This window comes from Anopheles maculipalpis, chromosome 3RL (assembly GCF_943734695.1).
Source record: "Anopheles maculipalpis chromosome 3RL, idAnoMacuDA_375_x, whole genome shotgun sequence".
In the NCBI taxonomy this organism is placed as follows: Eukaryota; Metazoa; Arthropoda; class Insecta; order Diptera; family Culicidae; genus Anopheles; species Anopheles maculipalpis.
In genome coordinates, this window is record NC_064872.1 from 91,063,686 (window position 1) to 91,081,672 (window position 17,987).

The window sequence follows — 17,987 nt, forward strand, 5'->3', positions numbered from 1 at the left end:
TTCCCGTTTCTCTGCACCTTCATTGTCTTCATACATTGGCCTCGACCGTTTAGGATGCCATTTCTTAGTCCCTTTATACACCAACTGCTGCTACCTGTTCGTGGTTGGCTGATTTTCCGAAGGCCTTTAAGGAATATTTGCGGTTACACTGCGGGGTTTGTCGCAGGGAAAGTTGCCCACATTAGCTCTCTCTTTGTTTCATTTTCTTCCTTTAGCAGGACAAAACCCATATCTTCTACGATAACCAATAAACCCAGAATTCAAGCCCCAGTACCCACTTTGGCTATTAACGCACTAGAACGACCAACGCGGGGAAAAGGAAAAGCGTGCAGAAAACAATCGGTAAAAGCCAGAACAGAGAAACAAAGACCATTAAAGTTGTGACAAAATGTAACCAATGTGTTCACATCTAGATGGGGAAACAATAACGGCTCCCCAAATTCTTGATTTTGGGTTTAAAGCTAAGCTTTTTGTTACCATTTCGAGCGGGGGTTGCAGTAATAGCTTTACCCCTGTTTCGCACCATTCCGAGAGTGAAAAATGTGTTTCAAGTAAGACAATTCGAAGCACAAAGAATCCATTTGCACCTCACCCTTCGCTGCTGCTTGCCGGCGAGGACATTCGAAAGCTTCGAAGTAAGACGTTCGGTTGGCTTTTATTTGTTTGCTGACGCAACATGCACGCTTGCTGCCAATGCTCGAGTAACTCTTTGGTGCCACGTGGTATGGTGCGTTTCTCTCAGTGCAGATGGAAAGCTATTTGCATAAAGAGAAACGTTAAATTGAGTGCTTTCGTTTATGATGTTAATTGTGTACCATTCCAGCAGACTCTCAACAGCACCAATCCCGCACATGCTTAAAAAGATATGCGATTTATGCAAATTATTCGCCATGCTCGTGCCCGAGCACGCAACTACTAATATTACTAGAGTTGGCATGGCATCAGATGCAAACAAGTTGTTACACTAATGAGCACTATCAAGCACAAAACTGCAGATTGCACTGAATGGGATGTAAGAAATAAAATACACCACTACTCTTCGCATTTTTAGCTGTTAGAAGTACTGTGTAACACACAGACATTTAAAAAAAAAACCCCAAAACTCTCAGATTGAAATGCAATAACCGACGAATGGCCGAGAATATGAGAATATCATTCGTACGGCTTACGAACAGCGGCTTGCATACTGTCAGGCGGTAAAGTACCACGAAAAGCAATCTTCTTTACAAAATCCCCATTGCCTGTTGGCCCATTGCCCTAGTCCTTATTACGTGGAAAGTTCATTAATAAGAAATGCCCATCCGCAGCCGCCGCAACCTGGTCCCTGGAGGCTGTTTTGAAGGTGGTTTTAATACGGATCCAATGTTCGCATTTCGGTTTGCCAAATATTTGCCGTTGGTTGTCTGCCTTGCCTCTATCAAAGCCCTCCTCGGTAATATAGTTCCTTGAAAGTGTGCCGGTAATCTGGTGAAGAATATTAACTCAACTCAACCGACGTTTCCGTTTTTGCGTGTTATCTTCATGATATGTTTGTCGAGAAGTTCATCATTTTCGCTTCCTGTTTCGTTGTAGTACTAGACCCCGTTCACGGGAACTGGACCGTGAGGATGTACATCATTTATCATCTTCACTCCACACACACACACACAAACGCACAGACGCACAAGACTCCTCAACTTCATCGCAATTTTCGCACCCTTGTTATCTATTTCCTGTTCCGCGTTCTTCTGTGCATATTGCTCCATCATTAACCACCACACCGGAAGCTTCTTACAACTTAATCCTGCCACCGAAGCAACCCATCAAGTTACCGTGATGAATGCTTTCCAATAATTAATCGGATGATGTACGACGTCCGTTCCTGTCCCCCGCTTAACAGCAAACATCGCACTGCCGTGGACAATTGATGGAAAAGTGAAACAATTATTAATTGCTTGCCCCTGTCAGCGCTCGGCCATCTTTGCCCGAAAACCTTACTCAGCGCCCTAATGATCCAATGTCAAAAGTCGTTCGTTCCACAGCCAACGGACGGGTAACTTCGCGTCCCAATCCTTGTCAAAATGTGCTGCACTCCCATAGCGCTATTCGCGTCCAAGATTGATTGCACACTAAACGCTTTATCGTGGGGTACGGCGAGGGCATAACGGCATTAATCCCGCAATCGTCTGTAGCGATCTTTGAGTACCGCTTCACCAAAGCTACTGTTCATGCGACTGCTTGAAGCATCCATTTTCTATTACGGCGCGACGAGACCGATTCACAAGTCGCTCAGGGGAAAATTAGCTTTTCACCGAAGGAAATATTTTGGCACCTGCAAACGCAACTGTTGAATCAAGCCCCGGAGGCTAAGATTAAACGCCAATTAGTGTCGCTGACCTGCTGCCCTTTTGCAATTCGTGCCGTCCGGTCGCCCACTCGCCGTCATTCATGCTCCATTTTCTGGGTGATAAACTTCAAAAACAGACTTTAAGAAGGCATGGGTGGCGGAGAAAGGGAGGGGTGAAAGAGAAAAGAGGGTGAGTATGTCTCCTTCGGTTGCTCCCCTGAACGTGACAGCTCACGTTACGCTCCGTGCTGCTCGGAGTCCGGAAATGGAGTCCAACTTGTCCTGGTCGGTTTGATCGGTGTGTTCTAGGTCGAAGGCAACACACTACTGCACGCTATCAGTGTTAGGGGAGGTTGGTTTTGGTCTACCTCACTCAGTAAGTAGGTTCATCCATTTCATACCACCGTGCAGCTGTGGTTTCGGGAGGCAAAGGTTGAATTTCCGGTCCTTTGTAAATATTTGATGGCAGGCACCGACGAAATGGAAACGCAAAACATACACACACATATATAAGCGTATGCGTATAGCTAAAGCTACGCCCCGGAACTAGTGCAAACTTTTGAGGCCTATTTGAGCATTCTGACTCCCCCAAAGCACCGGGAACTCACCTTGCCAGGTGGCTTAATTCAAAGTCAAACTAAATTTAAGGGCTCCCTGTGCTTTAATGGGAAGTTCTTTATCATAGACCTCCCTACTCGTTTCTTCTACCATGTTGAATGTTGTGCCTCAGTGTTTGGGAAGTACATCACACCCAGCACCAGCAACAAGGTGCCGTTTGTTTGGAAGGGATGTATAAGTTTAATTAAATTAAAACGAACTGTCCGGTCTTATGCTTACCCCAAGGGTCAGCATAATTTCCGGCAGGTGCTAACTTGAGAAGAAAACAAGTAAAAGTTAGTACTAGTTTATGGCAAGCAAGATCTAAAACCCAGGTAAAGGTTATCGCGGGTTCCAGCATCTTGCTTCTTGGAATCGAGAGCTTGCATTAAAATATGGAACACGAAAATGTCCAATTAAAACGGTGTATTTGGTCCGGCTTGTTGCGTCCCTGAACACACCACGGCAATGGTGGTTCACAAGGGGTTCCTTGTCCGTAATGAAGCTTTTCAAGTTAAATATGCGACATATTTCCCGATAGTTATTAGCTTCAAAAACGATCTTATTCTACCCATCTAAAGCTACACCAGGGACTCCCATTTTCCCCGATTTTCAAAGTTCTACTTCAAGGGCTCCAGTCCACGAATAATCAAATTTCATAACACATGCTTAATTGCACCCTGTGCGTATCTCGTCGTGTCAGATTTCTCTTCCTGTTTCCTGTCGTCGTCCGGAAGATAATAAATTTCTTCCTGCAATGCACTTACTGCATAGTGGCCTGTGAAAGGAACAAGAGCTTACACGTCTGACATGCTGGCAACACTGTCTGCCGGCACCATGAATGGGAAGTAATTAAATTCAAGACTCATGGCGGTTTCTTCTACCTCGTCGAAATATACGCGTCTAGTATCCGTAGCAGTCGAAGCGTCTGTCGTCATGCCTACCCATACAGCTTCCAGCTGAACAACGAACGTGCTTCTTTGATGAAAACTTATCTTCTTTTGTTTCGTTGTGCCCGTGAGAGAACCTTTCATTGTGACGTCTAATTCTAGCAGGATGTTCCATCAGGTCCGACTATCTGTCTGTCTATCTGCCACTAGTACGCTCCATTCCATAGTGCGTTTGTCAATAAAAGTTCTACTAACGGTGTAGTTTGGATTCTGAATTATACACTTCGCCATGGCTGATACTGGAAAGCATCAACTCAATCATCAACACCGAAACACGATACTCTACTCACACTGAAAATGATGATGGATTCGAAGCATGAATTCAATCCGGAAACGAAGCAACAACGTCACTGCAGTCAACGTCGGAAAGTTATCGAGAAGTTGGTCTCGCGCTAGCTTTTCCCTGCTGCCAGCATCATCACGATCATCAGCGTGTTCATCGATTCCGGGAATCTTTTACGCCTCAATTTCCTATCTACAACACGACTAACGCACATCAACACACCGAAGCTTCTTGCTGTGGCCGTAATGGGAAAAGTTGGAATGCAAAAAACGCATCCAATACGAAGTAAAGCCCTCACGGATGGAGAATTACTTGCTGCGGTGCTACGGCTGCTGTTGCTACTGAACAAACCCTACGAGATGGACTAATGAGAGGAAAGTTTTCTATAAAGTGCTAATTCCTGGGTAGATTTAGCACCGAACGAGCACCACCCGGTGTTCTGAAAAGTTGTTAGTTTTCTGTGGAGATTTGTGCAAACTTTACCCTCGATGAGTCCTGATGGGGTATACCCATCGCGGTACCTTGAACGGAGACGGATATAGCGAAGCTTTCTTGCGTCCAGTTTTCTCGGTCAATGCTGACCAACCAACATGCGATGCGGAGGCAAAAAATTACGACCGATAAAAATCCCATAACTTTCGCATATTTATCCCACCCTGCTGGGTACCGTTTTCTAACCATTCTGGCGCTGTGTGTATGCTTTTTATGTGAGTAATTCTTCCATCCGCAAACTCATACTACACCCGCTAGCCATTATACGTGCGGAAAAGCAAAGGCGATGAAATGGTCGAACCGGCAAATATTTTATGGAAGAGTGACCACACAAAACCGTCCCACTTGGTGGAGCTAGTTAAGAAGGAGCGAGGGTTCCCCAGCGCAACGCAATACGAACGAAATGGAGACTGTGGGGAAGGCTTTTGCCGGTTTGACGGTTTTGCACGTGAGTGACATTTCTTTTCTATTTACTTTCACATCAAAGGCGTTTTCGTGCATACGCGACACGATTTGGCAAGAAACGATGATGGTGCTAACTAGGTTTATTCTACAGTTTGTGCTGATTTGATCTTTGTACGATTTTTGTAGTTATTTTTATTACGAAGAGGTGAATGCTCATGATAAGAGATCTTGCTAAGAGGATTCTCTTTTACTGACTACACTGTAACGACAGTTTAAAATGATTTAACTTGAAACTTTGAAGAGACTTTCGTACTGCATCCTTCTGTTTTCGCTTTGGCACATCAACGCCATCATTCCATATCGTTTTGAAAAACAGGCTAAGTAATTTGGTGTCGTTTTTGTAACATGTACATGACCTTTCTTACCCTACAGCTATTAGAGATCATCATTTGTGAGGCTACTCTATTTTTCATTGGGAGATTATGCTTTTTCGGCGTAGTTCCATTTTTATGCTTCTTGGTCTAAGAACCTGCAAGGCAACTTCGCTCAACGAAATGGCTTTCTACATTCATTGGTACCAACTATATGGGTAGTCCGTCCTCACAACGAGAGAACAGCTCGAATGGGATTTGAGACCCGCTCCTGCCGTGTGAAGACCGGCGACGACATCGCCTCTACTACCGGATCACCCTATCATTTCGTGTATCAAAGTTTCTCCAGACGGTAACCGAACGACAGCCAGTATCCTTTCAAGTGTCCTAGCCAGTATCCTTTCGCGATATTTCGACCCAAGAAGGATTAAGTTTTACTCAGAAGAACCTTTAACGAATGATATCTATGCCTTCTGTGCTAGAGTGTGGATTGTTTTATAGAATATGAGCTCCGAATTTTAAACTGCCTCAGGTTTTGGATGGCCCTCATTAGATTCGAAGATAAGACAGGAAAGCTATCTAGCACCTTGGTCGAAATATAGAACTCTTAGAGTATCCCATGCTGCCAGAAGTGTAACAGCTGGTCTGTTATCTTCTTTCTTCTTTCACTAGGCAAAAGCCTGATCATTGATTGACCCTCCAGCTTCACAATCCTAGCAGAATGTTCACAATTTTCTCCTGTAAGAGAGTCACTTAGCTAATTCAAAAACGAAAAATATCCTGTTTTCCTTTAATTGCATATCTTAATCGATTTTCCAACAAGAAAACAGCACACCGTTTACGTCTGGTACAATGTTGTCCAAAAGCAAACCGTTCATGCAATTGCACACAGCTAATTAACAATGCCCGTGCTTATTGGAAAGTAGTAATTAGTATTGTTTTCCACGAAATTCAACGCGTCCTTCCACCGACCGTCGTACGCTCGACTGTCCATGATTATTGTGTAGGATTGCTTTTACCTTCATTCCTAGCAAATAACGTCACAACACAACGATTCCGGCGAAACGTTACGCCAAAGCAAATCGGCAACAGCACCTACAATAACACCTTGCAGTGTTTTTCATCCGCTAGGGGGGTTGAGGGGGGGGGGGGGGAAGAAACCGGGACCCGGTCTTGCAGTGGCGCTTCATTTTATTATGTTCTGTTTAGCCACATACTCCCAAACACAAACACCAACAACGAAGATGTTTTGCTGCTCGACCGCAAACGCCTAAGGTAATGATATTGTTTTTCCTTCACGATTGAACGAATTATAACTTTTAATGAATTCGCTCGAGCCTCTCAAGCTTGAGCAGGAGATAGCAAGTCATTTTCATGGTTAATTTTGGTGGGAGAACTTAACGAACGTTTTGAGCGAAATTATTCGCGGGAAAATTTTAGCAAAAATTGAAAATACCGTTGGGTGATGTAAGATGGTTGAATAAAGAAAACACATCTAAAATGTCGATAAACTACAGCACACGCACAAGCATGCTTTTGATCGTTTTGACGAGGGTAGTAGAAGCAGAAAGAAGCCAAAAGTAATAAAATTCATCAAAATAATCGTCCATGATGATGTTCATTTATTTTGTTTCCTAATTAACCATGCAAATAATAAGTTTCTCGTGGAAAGCGAGCTTTTCCTTTCATTCCCATGCTTCAGTTCACACAGTTGACATCTTGCCGAGCTTTAGAGAACAAAGCGGTGAAATCATATGACCTTAAAAAAAAAAAACAAAATAAAAAGTCCTACTTCATTGTTCTGGTTTTTTGAAACAAAACTTTTCCCTTCCAACCAACCAACTCCTTGTTGAATATTTAATCGCGAAAGTCTCAACAAACCACCGTTTGCCTTCGTCCGTTTCGTCCTTTCGACAAAAAAAAAAGTTAGCGTCCACTGTTCCGCCGCTAAGCGGCAAGCGCTCCCGTATCGGTTCCGGTGTTTGGATGACTGACAAATGGTCAATGGTCAGTGTCAGCTGCCCACGGGGTCGATTTTTCTCCGCGCAGAGTGGGTTGTAAATAATTCAATCGCTTTCGACAGGGGCCGACGCTGGAGACGATCGAGCGAAGCTCAAGACACGTACCAATTCGCATGTGTGCACACACCAAGCACCAAGAACAATCGATTTTCTGTGCAGCGTACTCGCCGTGCAAAGAAATGGAAAGATTGCAAAACACCCTCCCATACGTCATGCCCGACACGGGGCTGGTGAAACAAATTAAGCGCAGCAGCTTCACCGAAGCATAAGAAAGTTTTGCTGGTTGTAAATCTTTCCCTGCCGTGTGAGTGTTTCCTTGACGGTAGCGATCCTTCGGTAGGCCTCCGGTTCGGTTAAAGATCCGGGCTGTAAACTGCGTAAACCGAACACCCACCTCCCATCAATTCTAACCTGCATACGAGCGGAATACAACTTTCTTTTCTTTCAGAACGGGACGGTTGAGGATGGATTTTTGGAAGAAATAAAATGTAAACTTTTTTCTTCTTGTGGGATGCGGATCGTTCAGCTGTTGTTTAGATTGTTTGAACATTGTTTTGGAGTTAACGGACTCGTACACATTCACGTTTGAATATTTGATGGGTATCGAATTGAGTTCAAATTGAAGTAGAGAGTCTTCAAGAGTATAGAGAGTCCTGTTTAAGGAACGCTAAGCACGGTAGAATGTCTTAATCGGTAGAAAGTCGTCTTAAAGTCGTTAGGCACAAGAAACTCGAATAGAATTTAAATTTGAATCCACATTTGGACTGCTGGCCTTTTTGGCAACATCTCTTGCGTAAGCTGTAAGCTATCCTTAGAGAAATAGCCTACCTTAGTTGATAAGAAACAGTCGAATAAACATTCGCACGCATTAAATGCGACCAAAATATCTGTGGACACACCATTTTCCGATAAACAGCGTTCAGTAAATTATAAACCAGTTGAACGACCTTGGCATTTCGATTGTTCCGTTATGCTAATGAATGTCAGGCTAACGCAACAAACCACTCGACGCGGTTGTTATTACAAATTGGAAGTGCAAAATGAGTTCACATTAAAACCTCAGCGTGACAACCCGAACGGAGTGCGGTTTTGCGGGACCGTGTGAACTATCCCAACATGGGATCATTGACACGCACGAGTAAGCGAATCCAGCACGATACGGATATCTTCCACATAATTGAATCAGAAGCACGGAATAAGGTTAATTTAACTTGAGACCGAGCGACACTGGTGTTACCACTGGTGAGTTAAATTGGAAAGCTATCGAGATTTAGGTGTCCTGAATAGCCCTCGATGGTTTACAAACTTTGGCGCCTAGAAGTATGCAATACATTTTTTTCAAGTTAACAGTTATTTCATGGAAATTCGAGAGTATACTAGGTCGTATTATTTTATTTGTCGTTCATACTTTACTCCATATTTTTGCAATCTATAATACATTATTCAACACAATTTATCATCAGCAAATACACATCAAAACTCTCCTTAACTCCTCATAATCCAACAAAACTTATGAAGTCCTTTTATACGCGTTTAAGTAGACATCCCCAAAAGAACTCGACATCATTTTTCTTCCGTATATCATTCGCTATGCTCAGCTCCACCCAGCTCTCCGTCGGCAATGGAAAAAAGTCCCTGTTGTAATCTTCCGGCAGCATTTTTCTTTCCGTTTTTGTCGCTGCTGTTGTGTATCCTCGGGAAATGGCCATTTTCCCATGCACAAACCTACACATGTGTGTGTATGTGCCACCGCAGTCAACCGGTCGCAAAGTCATTCTAATGCGATGAAAAAGTGCACCCCCGAGGGTGGAAAAACGAATTGTATGCTGAATAAATGAAGCGGCATCATATCAGATCCTTCTAGCCCCTAAGGCCTCGCGAACCGAATGTGTGACTGTGCGAAATGTTCCATCAGGTTTTCCGGCACTACGTACCCTATGCCACGTCATAATAATTATTTGCCACCCATATTTGCATCCATGGTCCAAGGGGGAAGTGTTTGTGTGTGTCCTTTCTACTGACATCTAATCGATTTGGTTGGTGTGTTGCCGACGAAACGATATCGCATATTGTCGCTGCCAAGCGGATCCGAAATCGTCAACCACCCGATACCGGCACTGGGTCTCGATCCGGTATCGATCCGATCCAGAGCGAGAGAGTTTTCGCTGCACAGGAAGACTAACGAGCAATATCGACAGCAAAACCATACCATGCTAACCTCCAATTATCAACAATTTGCTTTAATGTGCCCGACATCCCACTGCTTTCAGTTCCTGCCGCATCGGATCGACAACTTCACTTTTTACACCTTCACAATTCACCCACACATACACAGGCAGATCTTGCTTTTTTCTTATGTCTTGTGGTTGGTTCGTCGTGGTTCTTGATCGATTTTCCATTTGGCCTACATTAGTTTTATCGTCGTTCCGCGCCGCACTGCTATTGTATCGATGGGCCCGTCCTCGTCCAGGACAATTCCACGATGAGGACATGCCGTCTGCCCCGAAAAAGAACTATGAGCGACTATGGCGTAAAAACAATCGATACACATTAATGAAGGAATATAAAAGGGGATGGATTGGCTCGGTATATCGAATCATCCACTCAACCGCTTTCGAAAAAAATGTGTTGTGGCCTTCCAAACACGAAAGATCTTTTCCTGAAAAAAGGACCAACCGTGCTTTGTGTCTTTTGTGATTTTTCTAATCGATCAATCCACATTGACGTGCCACCATTGCCACCCGGGCGCGAAGATGAGCGAAAAGTAAAGATGAAAATTTTTTACCCAAAACGAGCTCAAAAGCCTTGGTCCTTCAGAGTCTTTTGAAACGGTTAATTAAATTTAGCGCCAGCTGATATTGGTTCAGTGCACCTTTTCTGTCGGTGAAAAAAGCACCTATTTTCTACGGGCCATCTCTGAGAAGCGGGATGGAAGATGGCTTTTTGTTTATATCCTTAGCCTAAGATGAACCAATTTCGGTTATTTTGTGTCCTTCGCTTCACACGTTCATTTACTGTCCGCTACTGAAGGAGAACGGTCCCATTAGCGTATGCAATGTAATAACTCTAGCCAAACCTGAAAGATCAGGGAAAACCCTTTTCCCCCCCATCGAAAACGTAAAACCAAACAGCAGATCACTAATTTGCCACAATTTTGGCCTTCATCTTAAACCCTAAATGAACCATAGCGCCGGAGATTGAAGGCAAAGGCGAGCAGTTCGTGTTAGGAAAGTTATTTGGCGATGGTCGGTGGTCATTCGCACTAAAGGACAATGCCCTCATTTTTATGTGTTCTAAGCAATTCTATGCATGTGAATAAACTAAATGAAATGAATTTCACATTGAAGCTATAAAGAAAAGAAGCTCCACCTTGCCCTAGGATTGTATCATGTTAAGATTGGAATCGAATCGTGCAACTTTCATCATCAAATTCTTGGCGTTCAACTCTTCCGAAGAAGACGTTCGGAAAGTTACGTTTCCCTTAAAATGCCAACATCTAACGACTACCCCAAACACAACCTTTTTGTCATGTTCTTGGCTTACAGCATGTTCGACGTCCCACAATGCCCGTCGGTGACGGCAGATGAACATTGCCAGTCAAGTCGTAACATTATCATAATGTTGCCCAAACCCGTTCCATTCCCATTATCATGTCGGTTTTGCGAATCGTTTTCTCTTCGAAATGATCTTTACAGTGTGCCAGGTCCCAAAGTAAGGGGACCCCAGGGCACGAGTGACAGATCACAATTTACATGCCAAACCCCGGGACACAGAATCGATCGATGGCAACATGTTACTCTCCAATGTGTTTGTGGCCGAGGAAAAAAGGGACGGCCCACACAACAGTCGCGCTCTCGCGAAACTATAAAAAGGATTATGAGTGGATTCATCCACGTCCATCGGGACGTCGGTGCAATCGGAGCAGCGATGGGTTGTCAAGAAAATGTATGCAAACAAACCTCTCGATAAGTACACACAAACACGGCTGATGTATGGTGTCTGAAGCGTGATGAAATTCGAAGGACATCCTCTGACGAGTTAAAGTGTATGCTAAAAGGGATACAATTTTTTGCTTCCGTTCCCGAATGGAAGTCGAAATCGATAACTAAATTATTGTGCAAAGGCAACGGAATATAACCGTATTTGGCCGCATTAGCATCGGAATCCAGCTCGTCGTGAGTTCGCGTCAGACTTCATGGAAAATGTTGTCGAAAATGGGATGAATAACAGCGATTGACGAACTTTGAACGGTATTTGAGTACGAAGAATAAATGAAACTATCACCACATTTACTAAGAAACCATTGTAACAATACAAACATACATCATATATTGCGCTCTCCGCTAATATCTGCCAATACTGGTCATTTATTTAGAAAGCTACAAATTCACAGCGGGAAATGCTTCATAAAACTAGACAACAGCCCAGGTGCACACTCATGGGCACCAGCTGGAGACAGGGCAAGAATCCTACTCCACGTTGCGGGCGGTCCATAATTAAGGGATTGTTTATGCTCGGGAAATATTGTGCTCGTCAGCTAGTTTTGCGATTGGAACAATGCCAACCAGCCAACCCGCCAACCACCCAGTCCTCTGGGCACCCTCTGGAGACATGAAATATTGTAAGCCCGCGGTAGAATCGATCCCTAAAATGGCCACGTGCAGCAGGGATGCGGTAACGGACGTTGATTACATATCGCATGCAGACAGTTGCTCCATACATGTGTGAGGGTCGTCCTAGGTATGTTCGGGGATTTTAGCAGAAATCCTTCATGGTTACCGGGGCTGACTATGCTGACAAACTTCATCAGTGTCTGGAAGAACTGGGTAACACGGGCACCCCATTGTCCATGGTGATGTTGACCACATAGTTCCATTTTCGAGCGAAACGTTGCACTGAATCGTTCGTACTAATGCAGCAATCGATTTAGAATCGATGCAGCTAGTTTCAATTGGAACGAGAGATCGGCAGTCCATGGTAAATGAGTTCGAAAGTTTTCAACTTTGGAATGAGCTCGAATCTAGTCAATGAGATATGGAGGAGGGAGCCCACTGGTTCGGTGTGTGGTTAACCGATTGTGTAAATGAAGTTAGCAAGAATTTCGGTTTAAATACCAATTACACAATTCGATCGGAGCTCGCTTCCAACAATGAATCTGTAAGATAATTCGATGTCAGATTAAGTGATTGTATCAGAGACTTTGGAGCAAAATCTACCCATTGAAGTGGATGCCTTTTTTTAATTTGAAACGAAGCGACTATGCTCTAAAAGCTGCAAAGGATTATCATGAATTTGCTTCGAGGAAAATCCAGCTCAATTTTTACTTTATTCTAATGTCCTTTGTGTTCCTTATCTATGTACCGTGCCTTTGCAGAGCGTGTATGCACAAAGCATGCATTTCAGCTACCACTCACAAATCTAAGCAGAAGTTTCACATTCTCATTCTTCTCGCTGCGATGTTGTCGCTTGCACAGTCAGTGCATTTCATCGTGAAGAAGAGAATGTGCAGATTGTGCGAGCTAATGCAATCCTCATTCACCTATCTTTTGTCAACCATGCGAGCGAAACCATCTCCAGCAACCATTGTCTGCCGATGCTACCGACCTGAACCATCCTAGTCGTGTTGGAGTAGATTCGAAATGCTTTTACTCGTCTCCGTTTGATTGCGTCGCTCAACGTCCAAGTCAATGCATTGTTTGATTTGAAAGTAAATCTAACCACTTCAACAAATAAAAAACACACACACCACACGGTTCGATATCTCTATCGGTGACTGAAGGACACCGTGAAAGTCGTGTAGCGAAAAACAGAAAAAAGAAGAACTTACCTTTCACCGTCGTCGTTGAAAGCGAAATCACCGAGCAGCAGATCCCGGAAACGGTAGCGCGGTGGCAGTGCCATACGCGACTGCTGCAAGCTATCCCGGTCCACCACCTCGATGATCGTGTCCTCCATGATGCTGGTGCTGGCGCGGGGCGCATCCGCCCGCGGGATCACATATCCACCCGCGGCCCGCCGTGGCCGGGGGGATCGAATCCGTTGCCACACTTTGTCGGCTATTTTGGTACCGTACTGGGATGGCGAAGGCCCAATCCCGTCCTCTACCTGTCAAACTTACACCACCAACACCACCACCACGACAAGCCAAACTACAAGCCACCAAGGATTCGATTCCCCAATTTTCGTTTACCGCTACTGGTGGATCTGATTAGAGAGGAGAACCTTCTTCACAAGGGTTAACTTCATCGAATTCAATGGCCGAACATGTTCGGGCCCCAACGAGACACCTTTCGACATCACATTCTTGTACAACACTGATTGCGCCACACGTACACGGATTCAAATTCAAATCACTTGCACTGGCAAATTCTTTTTCCACCTCCCGATCGATTCATTTCAGCAAAACTACACAGTACGCTTCACTAAATTCCGCTTCCAGGGTTTACGGACATTTCACTGCTTCATTTTTCCACTAAACACTTTGAACCACTCCACTGCGTCCTTTGGATGGGTTGGACCTTATCACACACATCGCACATTATTCCAGCTCACAACACGAAGGTGACGACGTCGTTGTTGATGATGGACGGTCATTACGACAACTCACCGGTGGTGACTGGGGACATGTTTGAGGAACAAATGCACACACTTACAAACAAACATACACATATACAGCTTTGCCTAGAACACATGGAAATATCCACCCGAGAAACAATTGCTGGGGCGCTGTTTGACTATTAATTTATTGCTATGTGTCGGGAACTTCCTTGAGGGATTGATCATCCCCGAAGAATTGGAAATTTTCACTCAAGTTCCATTGTGTTGCGTACGTCCGGCACATTTTGCTAAAATTCTCGAACCATCACCCGGCAAAGATATCCATCAACGTTTGTCGGACTCTCGACTTCGACGACCTTCAGCGTCTCGCTGCCGGGGTTTCGATCTCGATCCAGGAGAACGCTATTACAGATGGATAACTAAAAATAAACCCAAAGAATAAACACATTCAATTCCACTTGCAATCACTCAATTACTTTCCTACTTCCTCTCTCTTCTCCCTCTCTCTTTCTTTTTTTCTCGTTCTTTGTTTTGATTCGTAACCTTTCGTTTGTTCCTTGCAGCTGGTCCAGATTTTGGTTTGGATGGCACTTTCTTTTTCTATTTTACAACACCCCAGCACGGTTAGAACGAATGGGGCGCCGGAAAGCTAAAGGGCAACTGAACCAATCTTCTCGCATAACATTATGACTCGGACCATTCTGTTAGAGTCGCTAGAACAAATCCGTGCTATATCCATACCGAGTAGAATTAACCCCGAGCATGCCGTGCGCCGCCGTTTGTCCCTTTTCCTCTCTGATGTGTTGCACGACATTTTTCCATTCCTTGGCGAGCATGATTTGTTCCATAGATTCTGACCTTTTCACTGCTGCAGGCCAACACACATAAAACAGAACGGTTAATGTAATTCGATTACAGAATTAATCAAACCGGAATATCATTTGGCCAATCGTGGGAGTCTAGAGAAGCATAAAGATCCTTAACACACAGCTAAGAAAAAACCAACCAGGTGAACTGTTGCCGGTGGCAAGATCTCCTTCGGGGCTACACAAATCAGAGCATCTAACTCGCCGAACTCGCAGGAGGAAATGGAGAGCAAAAGGTTTTCTTTTCTTTTCGATTGGTGTTGGATGCCTTAGCTTGATTTTATCGCCACCTTCTGTCGGATGAGTGTTTTCTGAAGGTGGTAAAAATAACCCCTTCACTCGTTAAGTGGATTTATTCGACCTCAGTTACTAATAAACGGCAGTGGAGCTGTTTATACGTGGGTATTGTGCATATGAAATCGAGAGGAAGTGTTTAACTCTTTTTTTACAATTTACAGCTTACAGAAATGGTAAAGAGATGGTTTCAACATCCTCTACTTAGCGTAAGATTGATCGATCGAATAGTTATCGATTGGTGGATCCTTATCCAAAGCACAATGTTATCGCAACATAATTAGACATCGATGGAAACAAAAAATCTTAGTCAAACTCCTGAACATTGTTTCATCATAAATCCTCATTAACCAGACAAGTGACAGGTTCGCCCTATCAAACCACATTAAGATAGCACCAAAACATCCTATCATATCTCAGCCATATAAATGCCATATCATATGCCAGATATCTCAGCACCAAAACATTCTCACATGCAGTTTGACCAACCGTTTTCCGACCACCACTACACCAATCAATGTACGAAAATTGATTAACAAACAAACAAGCATGAATAATCAATGCTGCTACCGAGCTTAATACGCCTAGCTGCTGCAAAACTGTATCCCGGGGACCCGAGGAAAGTTGAGGTGTCTGCCCTCGTCTTCTGATTCCTAGAATCGACGGCATAATTGAGCGTATCAAGTGTGTGTCAATTGAATTTTTCAGCATAATTTATTCATACCACCCAAAATATGCTCCCACGCTTTGAACGATTTTACAGCACGTGCTTCCGTTCAATGCGCTCCATGTGCTTTCATTTGCGCGTCTTCGGTTGATAGGCGAAAGGAAGAAAAAATACCTTGCGCTCGTTTCTATGACAATCTTAGACGCCGTCTGCTGTGACGCTTGCTTAGTGCTGGAAATTTGTATGATGTCATACAAAAACATGACCACATTCACCTTTTCCCACGAAATCGTTTAGCAACTCCGGAATTGGCAAAAGAAGGAGGAGAAGAACGATGCAGGGGATGAATGGACGGACGTAAGTAACACATTATCGCGAAAAGAGAGCTCTCTATTTTTAAACTTACGGCATTATTTCAAAGGCGTTTCTGCAAATAAACCACACTCACACACTGGAAAAGCTTGCTGGAAGGATCCTCGAACACGCTAACGAACCCAGCTGATCTGTGACGTAAAAGAGGCAATATAGTGGTAACCAGGGTTCCGTCATCCTGCACGTCCTGCTTGCGAATAACTCCATCAAACAACATTCGACGCTTGAGTGATCAATTATTTTAATACATTCTTTCAGTTTTCGGGTCTGAAGTACACTCGGCGTGAGGATTTCTGTCGTATCCTTCTGCCCAAACATATCATCGATTTTATGGTAATGAATTCTCAAAATCCACAACACCTAAATCAACGGATCTGCCATCGGGGTGGCATAATTCGCTGGTAAATATCTTCCCGGTGCTGGATATCTTCCCTTTGGTGCATTCCGGCACAATCGGAACGGTGGACCATTTCCCAAAACGAGCTCACCCCACCCGAGCTACCTCAACATCATCCATCAACGTTGATCGTTTCAGTTGACAGAAGGCAAGGGAGTATCGGATCTCGTCACATTAAAGTCTTGGCCTGGTAACGCCCGACAACTGCTCCACGAAGTCACGTTACATACCTAAGGAATACAAAAGCAATACCTGAAGAAATTACTCTACACCTTCCAGACGGATTGTGCTCTGGTGGGATACGTGAGGACTTTCTCGTCGGCAAATATTTGATTACTGGCGGCAAAAACCTCAGGAGTATTTTCCATCCTTTTGGAGTGGCGGAGTAGAACTGAACTTTTTTTCGTTTCTCTCTCTCTCTCTCTCTCTCTCTCTCTTAACCGGCACCTAGATACTGATTTAGGTGGTATCGTTTAATGCCGAAACGTGCATGAAGTCCCATGTTGTGGTTTGGGTGGTACGACACCCAAACGCCAGGACGCCGAACGAAGAATCATCCACTGAGCCGAAGTTATCAACAACGGTGCGTAGGTATTATATCACAGGATATGCAAACCTTGCGTCCCGGTACGCACCACCCATACATGCAGAAGCGTTTGCGCTGATGTTTTTAATTATTCACCGAAAAACAGAACCTACGCCTACAGCTTCTTTGCATACATATCCGGTTGTTTCAACCGATCCCACCGACTGATTCTGTGATACCTGTGATACGTCCAAGGCGAAATTCGGCCACAAGGTTTTGTCCTACTTTCATATATGCATGGCTAGTCCTATCCTTTGAACTCTCTGCTCTCTGGGGGCACGATTTAGCTCTTGCCTGCCTTACAGGACGCAAACAATATTTGCATAATCGCACCATACAAGAACCACCGGCATTTAATTGCAAATGACATTCAAATGTTGCCACCTTCTGCTTGGTTCTGTTTGCTTTTCTTGCGGCCATGGTTTTGTGAGATAATTCTACACCAGTGAGATACGATTAACCCTGAGGCGTTTCCATGATCGAACACTGCTGGGCCGTTGGGTGACGGAGTGGACTAAACTCCCCGAAAGCCGTTCTAATTAATGCCGCTTACAACTTTTAGCCCCAGTAGCGACAACAGACTAGACAATCATTTGAGCCGCAGCATAGACTTCATGCTTTGGGAAAGATTAAATTTCAACTGTTCCTACGTTGGCTTTCCCGGCTACAATTTTTGGGTATTTGAAGTACGTTTGTGCTTTCACGCCCCTTAGCAACACTTTCCAGCGCTCTGGTGGGGAATTGTTTTCAATTAGCATAGTATGCCTGAGTTATCACATTAAAAAAGTGGTATATTTTCCAA

General features: G+C 44.1%; 3 protein-coding genes across 3 annotated transcripts in view; 1 reads left to right on the plus strand and 2 right to left on the minus strand.

The window, feature by feature from the left end:
- The window catches only part of LOC126561334 (potassium channel subfamily T member 2), a 130,158-nt gene extending 116,594 nt beyond the window's left edge, over positions 1-13,564 (minus strand). Inside the window, exon 1 of the mRNA XM_050217415.1 lies at positions 13,273-13,564. Within this exon, the coding sequence (XP_050073372.1) occupies positions 13,273-13,400 (128 nt within the window). The 5' untranslated portion in view covers positions 13,401-13,564. The remainder of the gene's footprint in view (positions 1-13,272) is intronic.
- Positions 1-17,987, plus strand: part of LOC126561808 (regulator of MON1-CCZ1 complex) — a 250,519-nt gene that overhangs the window by 161,596 nt on the left and 70,936 nt on the right. The gene's annotated exons all lie outside the window — the stretch shown is intronic.
- The window catches only part of LOC126562510 (glycerol-3-phosphate dehydrogenase [NAD(+)], cytoplasmic), a 211,372-nt gene that overhangs the window by 76,232 nt on the left and 117,153 nt on the right, over positions 1-17,987 (minus strand). The window lies entirely within an intron of this gene.